Source organism: Anser brachyrhynchus (genome assembly GCF_964034855.1).
Source record: "Anser brachyrhynchus genome assembly, chromosome: 3".
NCBI lineage: Eukaryota > Metazoa > Chordata > Aves > Anseriformes > Anatidae > Anser > Anser brachyrhynchus.
Window position 1 is genome coordinate 26794528 of NC_137696.1, and position 12178 is coordinate 26806705.

General features: G+C 40.0%; 1 protein-coding gene across 2 annotated transcripts in view; it reads right to left on the bottom strand.

The window, feature by feature from the left end:
- RAB3GAP2 (RAB3 GTPase activating non-catalytic protein subunit 2) overlaps nucleotides 1-6600 on the bottom strand; it is a 58076-nt gene extending 51476 nt beyond the window's left edge. For both annotated transcript variants that reach the window (XM_080583703.1, XM_080583702.1), the window contains exon 1: nucleotides 6379-6600. In XM_080583703.1, the coding sequence (XP_080439829.1) occupies nucleotides 6379-6478 (100 nt within the window). In that variant the 5' untranslated portion in view covers nucleotides 6479-6600. The remainder of the gene's footprint in view (nucleotides 1-6378) is intronic.
- Nucleotides 6601-12178: the final 5578 nt, after the last annotated feature.

Here is a 12178-nt window from a genome sequence, read left to right on the forward strand (position 1 = left end):
CCCTGCAAAGCTAGCATCTCCCCCAGCTTACAGCCATTAAAAGCTTGCTCCATCATATCCGTCCTCGGCATTATACAGACAGGCCCTACATGCTTCAATCAAATGCCTTTCCCAAGCACCTGAATACATTCCTTCCATACATTAATTCTTCTGAGAAAAACTGTGTCCCTACCCATATCAGACACCTCACCTATGCACTGAAACAGTGAGTGAAGCAGGGTATTAAACAACAGACAACTAAACTCTGGAACAGTGAGTGAAGCAGGGTATTAAACAACAGACAACTAAACTCTGAACCAATGGCCAGAGAAGCAGAGGGACACACTTTTGTACCTTATGCCACCAAAGCACTGTGTAGTTCACTGGCACCAATGAATCACACAACATCCCACAGAAGCTGTCAGCTTGCCAAAACTTTCCTGTGCACCAGCGCTTGATAACATTGGTCAAGTGAGAGATGACTTGGTATCCAAGTTGCCTACAACAAAGATTTTGAATCAATCCCCCACAATTTCCTTTAGTAGTCCTGTAGATCAGGACTAGCAACTGTGGAATGAGACACCAATAACGATCAACACCTAAGCAACTCTTGACTTGTAACATGTTCATTTTTCCAGCCCACTGTTGGGAGATGAAGCTTTGTTGTGCAAGCCTACATTTCCATTACCTCTATCTCAGGCTAGTAACAGATGTCTGGTACATAGCTCTCCTGTGTTAATAAAGCAGCTGCAGCAACATGACAGATTTTGCTTTATTGTGGAGACTGCAAAAACAGAAGTTCATCTACTGGGTCTACAAAAACTACTTCATTCTTCAATTTGAAGCATACAGCACTGAAACTTTATCATCAGTACATCTGAAACTTTAAAGGTGCTCCCTATGCTGCACATTTGCAAAATTGACGTTAAAGCATAAGAGACTTTGTTTCAAGCATATTATCATAAACTTAAGACCCAAAAGAATAATTTCTATACTGAGGAGCATGTTTTGTTTAGAAGACAAGAAAAGAGGAAAGAAACCTTAGCAAGAGATCTATACTACTGAGGTTTAACTAGCATTTAACACGTCAAATTCAATATGAAAAGTGTTTTTACTCTGCTTAAGACTTTCTCCCCAAAGTGCAGAATGTATCCGAGTACAGAGAAGTGCAGAGAAGGTACCAGAGCAGTCTGTTTGTCCAAGCTGGAGAGCTCCTCGTGGAAACCAGACCCCCAAAGCTAGACATCAGACTACCCCTAACTGCATCGATACAAGGCTTTAGAACAAGCAAGTTAATAGATTTTTTTTTTTTAAATACGAGAGAAAATTTAATACACGCACAAGACAATCTGTCTTCAACAGGATTTTATATGTTGTCTGTAAAGTATCAAGCTGCATCAGGTAAAAATCTAACGTATACACACTTTTTGCATATAAAAGTGATAAATAAAACCAAGTCGTATCAATTCATTTCATACAGTAATTATGATCTTCCAGTTTCCTTCTCATCAGTACCTTAAAAATTTATAAAATTAATATGTAACAATTTCTTGTAGTATTATTAGGTGAAGAGTTTCAGATTTTTTTCTACATACGTTTATAGCTATCCTGATACCGCCAGATTGCATAATAAGCGAAGAAATACCAGTTTCTCTTCTGTACAGGCCAAGGAATTTTAGAAATAGTTTTAAATCTACTTGCTATTCAGTAATCTGAGGAGATTTTTCCTCAAAGTTCCCCTCAAGTGGGAACTGTCATATATACTAGACAGCCTTGCCAGCATTACTAGCAAACCCTTTCTGAGATCGGTATTATGTTTACTCTTTCTTATCACTTCAAATGTCCATAACAAGTGAAAAAAGAAAAGATGACATTTAAGCTAAATTAGCTCACTAATCTGAAAAAGAAATTGAGAATTATTTGGAACAATTTATCCTCTAGATGGTCACAATTGCTTTAACTTATTCTTTTTTTTTCACTGTTTAAAATTGATCCATGTAATACATAATGTTTTTTTCTTTTCTTTTTTTTTTTTAAATAATGCTGCCAATTTCTATGGTTTACTGTTACAACTTAACCCTAAAACCAAAGTTTAAGGTACCATTGAAGGGAAGGAATCTCATGATACTACACAGCACAGGATACAAATTAGACACACGATATACAAAACACGGTATTTCATCTTTCTTTCAAATGAAAGTCACAGATCAGGTTATTGTAAGAAAGAAAGAAGAATATCCAGCTAAGGGGATGTTAAAGCTGCAAAAAACCCTCAGGTGTGAAGACGGTTAGGACAAAGTACTCTGATGCCACTCTGTCATGTGTTGAGAACATCACTTAGTCTTTCCAGTACCTCAGAGTGTATTAACAATTACGCATGAAACATAATACAGGTATAATATTTTTGATATTTTACAGGAATACAGACATGGCAAGAAAGGAAACTTAAATGTGTATGATGAAATCTGGGGAGGGAGAATCTGACTAAAAAGGCAATACGGAAAAGATTGTCAGAAGGCACTTCGAGAGGAATATACCAAATTCAATAAGAGGCACACAGATACACTTAAGAACCCTGCTGTTAAAAGCAATTTAGAAATTAATTTTGTAATGCATTTTTTTCTTTTTAACCTAGTTTCCAACTCTGAAATAAAAAGCCTGGCTTTCTGTATTTCTGAATTAAATTAGTTGATCCCGATAAAGCAAAGTGCATAAGCACAACCCCAAAGATGAAGTTTCGAGGAACTGAGCAGAAGAGCGTCTTTCAGGACACTGTCAATTTAACACTGCTGGATTTTGAAGAAGAGTTCTTCTACCAACATTAAGCTATCATTCCTACTGTAAAAGAAGAACAATAAACAACCCACATAAGGGTCAAAACATTCCCCACACTTCCAACAGCCCAAGCCCCACTCCAAAATAAGTAGCAGCATCTCGGAATTGTACACTGGGCTGTGAACCGCCCTGAAGTGACATGCTTATTATCAGACACGTAGGCATCATTGCTTGGGAACTCCCAAGGAGTAGTGGTGGTTTGTGGTTTTTGGTTTTTTTTTGATGAATTTCATTGAGGTAGTGGGAGATAAATGCATTTGGGAACTATAAATATCTGCAAACCAGGAAAGTATTAATTTTTTTTTGTTCTCTTTCACACTGACACCTCCAAACTCCAGCAAGCACCAGTCCTACCTGGCTATGGCACTAAACTGCTGTCGTCAAGCCTATCAAGAGATTTAAAATGCACAGTTCAAGCTCAGTGTCTATTAGAACAGGCACGCTGCATCATTTTAAATGAACTGCAGATAAATTCCTCAAACAAATTATAAATATTATAAAAAAGTGCTATACCTTTATTGCTTAGTTTTCTGCTCTTTGCAGTTACACATCCATCAATTTCTTAATGCTACAGTTTTGTTATGCCTGTGAAGCTTGATCATATTTTGCAAATTGCATGGATTTAATGTTTTTTTTTTATTCACATGCAGTGTTTTATTATAGACAGCTGTATAACGGAGCTAACCGTTACAGCTGTTCTTTGATCTGGCCAATACATCATCCAAGAACATCTTCTCCACAGCAAGCTGTCAAATTAAATGCAATACAAACACTTCCTATCCCTAGTATTTGCACACTGGAGGCAGTAGTCTTCAAAGCCACTTAGATATCACTAGGCTCAGGCTCCACAGAGGATTCATGCCTCATTATCAGCAATAACTTTTCCCAAGAATCATCATCATCATGCTTAAGAGTCCCATTCTTCATTAAAATGTGAAACAGCAAATTTCTTTTCCCCCCTGAAGAATAAAGGGATGAGAACCTGTTATTAAGCACCATTAACCAGTTTGCTCCGTAACACTGGCAAGATCCGCCCTAACACTTTTTATTCTAACATATCCAATAAAAAGTAGCTAAATGTTTTTATCACAGCAGAGCAGTCACTACCTCAGTCTATGGACGTTTAAGCATTGTAGTATTAGGTGTTTCAATGTATGACTGCATATTGCAACTGGGGAGAAGGACACAAACCCTTCCTTCCAGTGCTTCCTGACCTGCTCCACTGGCACCTGCAGAACTGACTTTACATGAAGCTCAGAGGAGGACATCATTATTTTTTTCTTCCACTTTATCAGACAAGTATATAATTTGCAAAAATTAGACAAACTGTTGGGCTACTGATAAAGGTTAAGTGAAGTTGTAGTTGATAGGATGCTTTCTATCATCTTTTTCTACAGCTGAACGTGTTTAAATTTTACCTGCACAAAGGAAGAAAATAACTTACCTTAAAAATCTGCATTTTTATTCTATGTCATTTTACCTACATCCATATTTTTAATGTACGGAGCGTTTCGATAACCCTTTTAAAATTAAGCCTAAATGTAGATTAGCCTAGCATGTTATAAGTAAATGAAATATGCTGCTATGTTAAACTACAGCTCAAAATGAAAAAAGTGGCCAATGCTAGAAGAGCAGAAAAACTTCTCATCTTCAGATGAAAAGTTCTTCTTTTGACAACTAAGAAACAAAAAGAAGAAAAGATACACAGCTTCTAAAAAAAAAATCCCAAACCTACACGTTAAAGGAAGCACCTCTGCAAAATTTTTTTTTTAATCCAAAATCTGACAGGAGCTTTAAATAATTAAAAAGTTATGACTCCAAGAAAAAAAAATATTAAGTTACTGTTTAACAAAAAGGTTTAGTATGTACTTTACTTTTCCTAACGTTGTCAGCATTTTTCATTTAGCTATAAAGTTTAAAAACTAGTCAAGGAGTTTCCATACAAATGCAGACTAACTTTGAAAATAAAAAACTAGAAACCTTCAGCTTGTGATTTCTTTCCAGCAAAAAGTTCTTCCATGCAAACCAAGAGCCAAAGCATACCACAAAGAGGAAGCAAAGTAATTTTGAACTGCCATGCAACAAGCCAGTTGCTTACAAGGAAAAGTGACTGGATTAACACAGAGGTGAAAAACAGTAAAGGATCAGACAATCAAAAAACAATTAAATATTTCCAGCCATCGCTGCAACTCGGAGCACAAGACCTTGAGAGTAGCAGTGAGTGTAGCAGATATGCCATCGCAGCCTAACAGGAGTTCCCAAACCTTGCAGCTCCAACGATTCAGGTCCTTAGGCTGCAGAGTAGCAGCAATGCAGACTTCAAGAAACAAGTGCAAAAGGGAAAAGGATCTCCTATTCCACGCAGACAGATCTATTTTTTCTAACTTAAGACACCTCCACCACTTACTCATTTCTAACTTAGACACCTCTGGAAGTTGTACCAGCGTTTCTCCCGGACAAAGATGAATGCACTAACAATTTCTGCTTCAACATAGCTAGTTCATATTCCTACGTAAAAGTCACTTTGAGAACTATTACTCACATTCATGCTCTTGAGCCAAGGAGGTGGTTGCAATATTAAAAAAAAAAAAATACAGCTACAAATCCAAAAGACTCAAGTAAGTCTAAATTTTGAAAAATTCTAAATTCTGGTACTCTGCCGTCATGTCTGACCGACCACATAAATATTCCTGAATACTATCTACTCATTAAAATGGATGAACAGTGCATTTTAGGATGTACGTTGTCCCTGATACTACCATGTTTTGTGGCTTTCCAATATACTACATGCTTCCTCTCTTCCATTTGACAAATCCACACCACCACAAGTGTCCAGGAGTTACTTTACACCAATTGGCCTTGCATGTGCGACCAAATAAGAGAGAAATTCTTTAAAGCCTTTCAGCACACACTTTTAGAAACACAAACACGTTACCATCTGTTGCTTTTATCTTCTGTTTTTATCAAGAAGCACGGACAGGACGCTAAAGGTACCAGAACCCTTCCTTTAGATAGGGATGACACCAGAAGAGGAGCCATACGGAACCTGTGCGCATTTTTTGGAGCACTGCAGCAGCAAAACAAGCACAGGTAGGGGAACATAAGTGTTTTCTATCAGAAGTTTTGAATAACCTAAGGTATGACAAGTGGGACTGATTATATAAAACTCTTACAGAATTACCTTCTGTCAAGTGCACTTGAACAATAAAGCATAGCAAGTCCAACCCTGAGCACAAAAAGCGACCATCAATAAAACAGGCTACGATACGCAAGTTTCGGTGGTAAATTTACCTGGCTGGACATACGTTGTTTTCTTAAAACACTTTAACAGCTGTTGCGTGACATCTCCTTCTCCTAACCCCCTCCCAAACCTCGTGTGTCTTTAAGTCAGCACGCCGCTGCTCCCTCTCAGAGCCCTGCGCGCAGACCCTCCACCAGCACCCCGGCTATCCGCTGCCAACGCCGTCGCCCCGTACGGCAACACACCAGCCCCGCGCAGCCCCCCCTGCCCCGGCCGGCGGCCCGCTCCGGCGGGCAGCCCCGAGCGCCCCGTCCCGCACTCACCGCCCCCCGCGGCGCCGCCCTGCCGCCGCTGCGGGCAGAGGAAGTCCCGCGCCGCGCCCAGGTCCCGCAGGCGGCCGAAGGGGACGAGGGCACACGCCATGGCGCCGCCGCCCGACCCGGAACCGCTCCGCGCCGCCCGCCCTCCCGCACGGCACCGGCGGGGCGCGTGCGCGGGGCCGGGACCGCTCCCTCCGTCCCTCCCTCAGCCCCGCTGCTCCTCCTCCTCATCCTCCCTCTCCTCCTCCTCATCCTCCTCCTCCTTTTCCTTCTCCTGCTGCTCCGCCGGGTGCCGACGTGGCCGCTCAAGGCGGGGCCGCCGTTTGCCGAGGGCATTCGGGGCTCGGCTCCCCTCAGGGCCCCGGCCCGTTAGAGGCAGCAGTGGTTAGGAGGAGTGGGATTTACTGGGGGCGCCGACAGTTAACACACAGCATCGAAAACCCCCCTCTAGGGCAAGGAGAAGAAAAGCGTGTGAGAAGAAGGCCAGGGGATGTTCTCTGGGCCTCGAAGAAAAGGTGCTGTCAGGAGCCCTTTATGATTTTAAATAAATCCTACTTTACTGTGGCTTCTTATTACTGCTTACTTTTAGCATACATCAGTGTAGTTCGGGGTTTGAGGTAGGCTTCTTGGGTGCTGGTTAAAGACCATCTAAGACCGAGCACTAACTCTTCTATTTACTAAGAGAAGTTTAATTCAAAATCACTTCAGATTTTCCTGAAGGCACAGACCATATACACAGTCTGGGTATACAGTCACAGGCTATAACCTCTAGAAAATCTCCATCAAATTTTCAAATAAACTGTCTTTAACATCTCCTGACAGCTTCTAATGTTCTCACCTGTTCTATTTTGCTGCAGTAATCAGAACCCAGTAACAGTTTTGCCCTCAGCGACAGCTTGGACATTTATTTTTACGTTTAAAATCTGCGGCTCCTCAGGCAACACACAGGTTAGACGTGGATTTAAGCAGATGAATAATCCCGCACCTATTCAGAATGGCTGAATCCTGCGTTTTTCTGAGCAGGCATAAAATGGCATGTTGTGTACCAAAGGAAGGAGGCTCTTGGAAATTAAGGTCACAGTGGGAAATGTTGAAAGCAACAGGTTTGGAGGAATGACTAATGACTTTGAAAACACTAATTAAACATGTAAAGCCTATGGGAAAAAAAAATAATGGTAAATGTGTAACATATGCAAAGGTGCTAGTAATGTCAAGTGAATAAATAAAGAGCATACAAGAAATTAAATGAAGAACATGGTTTGTCATTCTTCTAGGGATACTTTCATCACCTCATGAAAATATCCTCCTCTGAGACTAGTGAACAATGTAAGATGCTGTCATATCCCTGCCTGGTTTGCTGTACACAAAGAAGTCGTGTTACAAAACTGCCAAGATACTAATTAATGCATAAAATAAGGCAATGAATAACTCAGCAAATTAATTAATATTTAAGACAGGATTGAGCTCTGATGAACCCAAGTTTTCGCTTTGGCTATGGAATTACCTTTTGTGTGTTTGTTGTACCATTTTCAATACGTATTAATTTAAAAAAAAAAGTCATAAATAGTAATCAATGTTCTTAAAGACATTCAGATAAACGTTCAATCAATACCCAAAACTAACAATACAATCGTAGTGACAACAATACTTTGCATTTATGTAGGTTCCATCATTTGGAGCCCTAAGTGCATTTTACAAAAAATGCAAAATTAGGGCTGTTAGGGGTTTTCACTTGGAGAAATGAAGGTAATGAAAGATTAAGTGATTTGCTCAGGGTCAGTCCACAGATCCATGAAGTACTGTGAGTGAAACTCCGTTTTTCATCGTCAGTGATGATCTCCACTTGTTGTTCATTCATGCTAGTTAGCGTAAATAAATATGCAGAGTCCTGAATTTGGTCTTTGATAATAAGTGAAAATGAAAACGACCATTTACTTAATAGTTATAGCAGACTCACGTATATTGTCATCTCAGCTTGATACCAGCAATTACCTTCTCAAATCTATCATATATGGCTTCCGAGTAACGCAGTTAGCCCTGTCTTGGGATATCTGTAGCCAGCCTCTCTGTCTATCCAGGGGATAAGGCGCTGAGCTCTTTGTTCAGAGCACCCAGCAGGCACGAGTCAGAACTGGGGCAGGGCCAGAAGCATGAAGATTAAATAGTGCTGTCACAGGCAGATCATGAAATTTAGTAAATGCTGCATTTTGAAGAGCAGAAGACAGAAAGATGCCTTCGAGGACTATGTATGCCACTGGTATTTCTCTCTTCCTATAAAGTTCTTGCATACAGTGAAGTGCATTCTAGGCCCCAATTTGTGGAAGGAAAACAACATACCAAAGAAATGACTTCCATTTAGTCACTAGGCCAGATGTTCTGACTCACAGCACATGCAGAAGAGGAGTGAAGACAGGGAGGGCTGGACAGTACGTCTCTGGCTGTTCTGAGCTGGGTTAAGTCCGCACGTGAGCAATCTTTTTTCCACTCTGCATACTTAGGCAGGCAAGCGTAGCAGCTCCAGTTGAGATTTATCTACAAGAGCCTATAAGGCTTAACAAAATTCTGTATATGCCTTGCCACAAATTCATCCTTTGAAATTTGTAGTAGTGTGGGAGTCATGAAGATTAGCGTGCTCTTCACTGAAGATTTTATTCACAAATTTGTATAGAGAAATATGTTTACTATCCCAAACTTAGACTAAACAATCAAAACAACAAAATCCTTCCCCACAAAATGACAGATAATCTGAATCTTAAATTTATTTTCCAGATTTTTATTTTTGAAGTAACAAGATTTTTAAGATCACATAGATCTTTTGTCATCATTGAATGTTTTTGATTAGTGCTGCACTCTCAGACTCTTCTTTGCATTTCTTGATTTTTGCCTAAAGACGTGGTTTAAGCAGCGTTTTAACAGCCAAAGTACGTGGCCCCACAAATATACCTATAGAGGATGATGAAACCCCCCAAAAGTTGTCATCCCACAGTTTGCTCTGCATTTTTGAAGAGCAGTCCTGAGACAGAAAGGATCTGACCTGTGCTGCGCCAGTATTTTTTGTTCCAAAAGCCAGTTCTGGAAATGAAAGCAAACCCTGCCTTGCTAATGTACTTGCCAGTTTGTAGCAGTGTGGTGTGCAGCTGCAAAGCCATGAGGGATGACAATCTGTCTTGCCCCTTTTTTTCTCACCTTTCTGGGCCAGGCTCACACTGGCATCCTTGCCTGCCTGTTATCTGTGCCTGCAAAGGGCAGGTGTTGCTACGCAACTGTGCACCAGCCACCACAGGCTAGCTTTCGGACAGAGAATTAACTAAATTAGTTCTGATGAAGACAAGATACATCTGGAGAGCAGCAGGAATAAGGAAAAAAGAAATAAGAATAAAAAAAAAAGCTACGACTTGCACTAGTGAAAAGGTGGCCAATCAGAAAGGGTAGTTTTGAAGGGAAAGAGGGAATGACATACATGGCCCAAGTGGAAGAAGTAAATACAGAATTAAGTGTTCTTCAGGGCAAGCACTGTCTCCGTCTCTGTGCATCACATAGCATGGCAAAGCTCCAAATTTAGGGGGCTGGCTTCAGGATACTGCCATAGCATAAAAAAAGAGAAAAAAAGTGATGCCACAGAACCTTCCACCTCACCCTCTTGCTAGTCCCAGTTAAGTATGGACTTTAGGAGGTAAAGAATATGGGAAGAAAAGCTAGACAATTTAATAGCTCACTTTTCTGTCCTGGGAAATTGTTACCTCCACTGCCTCCTTGAGCCACCCTGGCTTGCATGACATCAAGCATGCAGAAGCCTTGGGTGACTACTCAGTGGCTGGGGACTTGCTAAAATTTTTTTTTCCTAATCCTAAGAATATAATTATTGGATTAATGCATATACCATAATTATTTTTTCTTGCAACAGGGGCATTCTGTGCTCACTGAGCATGGCCAACTTTTGTCCTTTTGTATTGCCCAAGCTCCCCAACCTCAGAATCCAGACCGTAGCATTCCATGGAAAAGCACATCAGCTATTAGGTTAAATATTTGCATAATTCCTCTAGAGATAAGGGCCAAGCAAAAATATACAACTTTTCCTGAGCATATTCATGTTTTGTCATTAATTCACTGCAAGCTTACTTATTCCTATCTGTGCTCACTGTTCATGAATATTTCAGCAAATAATCTCATGGGCTGGAACAATCCCAGAAAGAAAAAAGTATACAAATACTGAAGAACATTGCCAGAAAAAAAAAATCTATGCTATGACTGTGATTCTGCCATTTATAATTCTCTTCCCCTCCCCCCAGTTATGGAGCATGTGTGTACCCCACTCAATTTCTGGTCCATTCATGACAAATCAGTGTGAATAAGAATTCAAATACTGAATATTCAGACTGGAAAATTTGCAGGCCAGCGATTCTTTGTTACAATGAACCTGAGAGAGATCCTAAAACAGCTTAACACAGTTTTCTGGTGTTCAGAAGACTGAAAACAACACCAGAGAGAAGTAAGGAAGGTAATTGCTTTTCAGCATTTGAGCTTTGCTTATAGTGGTGATCAGTCCATCATTTAGTCCCTTTCTCTCCTGCTCTTAGAAGTCAGCAATAAATTTTAAGAGTTCTTTGTTCACAAATGTATCTTCACACAACTTTACAAATACTACTTTGAGTTTTACTCAGCCCCTTTAAAATAAGATAGTGACATCTCATAGGCTTAGTCAGAGATGGAGTCCAATGAGAGGGATTTCTTGTATTATATCTCTGAAGTACATTTTTAAAATAATTGGTTATCTGAGCAGAATATTACATATCTGTCTTTTCAGTACATAAATTAGAACTCTCTGGAGTGGTGATTAAAAGTTATGGACCTCTCTTTCAGTTTTGGTGTTGTTAAGAAAGCAGCTGACATAGCCATAGATGCTGTATCAGTACAACTTTGCTAACATGCTATCAAACAAGCAAAAATATTCATTTCCTGTGTTTGAAGTTCATCTTTTCAACGTCTTCATTCATTACTGTGAGACTTTGATGTCACAGATCTGAGAGAAATATCAGGGAAAGGATCAGTAGAAATATAAACACAGAAGAAAGGAAGCCTACTCTTCATGATCCTTAATGAAAGAAAACCTGAACGTCAGCAAAGCAAATTTAGCTTCTCCGAGGATGAGTTCAGACTGCCATCTGGGGGATTTAGGTCTGATAAGTCTGGCTGAAGGGCTGAGAAATTTAGCCTGCATGGTGAATCTAACTGGATGCCTTCCATGCAACAGTAGCCAAAGCATTTACTGCAAATATCTTGCCCAGTGAATTTTGTACTGAGTTGTTCAGTTTGCAAACTCTTTGTGAACCTGGCCTAATTTCTGACTACTTGCAAGATTGTTTGGATGGATAATTTTCAACCTACAACCTGTCTTCAAACTTCCTTTCAGTAATACTTATTATTTTAAATAGCATGGGTATGGTAGGTTTGATTGGACTTGCAAACTGGATTAAGGCTGTAGACATAATATTTCTGTTGAAGGGCTTTCTTCATCATCTTCCCACTTAACCAAGGTAACAAATCACATCAAAATCAGAATGCCACTTATTAAGGTGTATTTAAACATCTGTAAAAGTGTTTTCTTGAATGAAAACGGTATTTTGTCTTTAAAATTCCCCATTGGGAGCATCAGTAAATAACCAAGCTGTTTATATAACCAGGGAAATTTAATGCCTTTTAAGACATGACCAATTTACGTCCTGTTGTCATCTGTTCCATTCAATGGGATTTCAGTAAATTTTCTGATACCTAAAGGTAACTCTAGAGAAAAGACAAGGTTTTG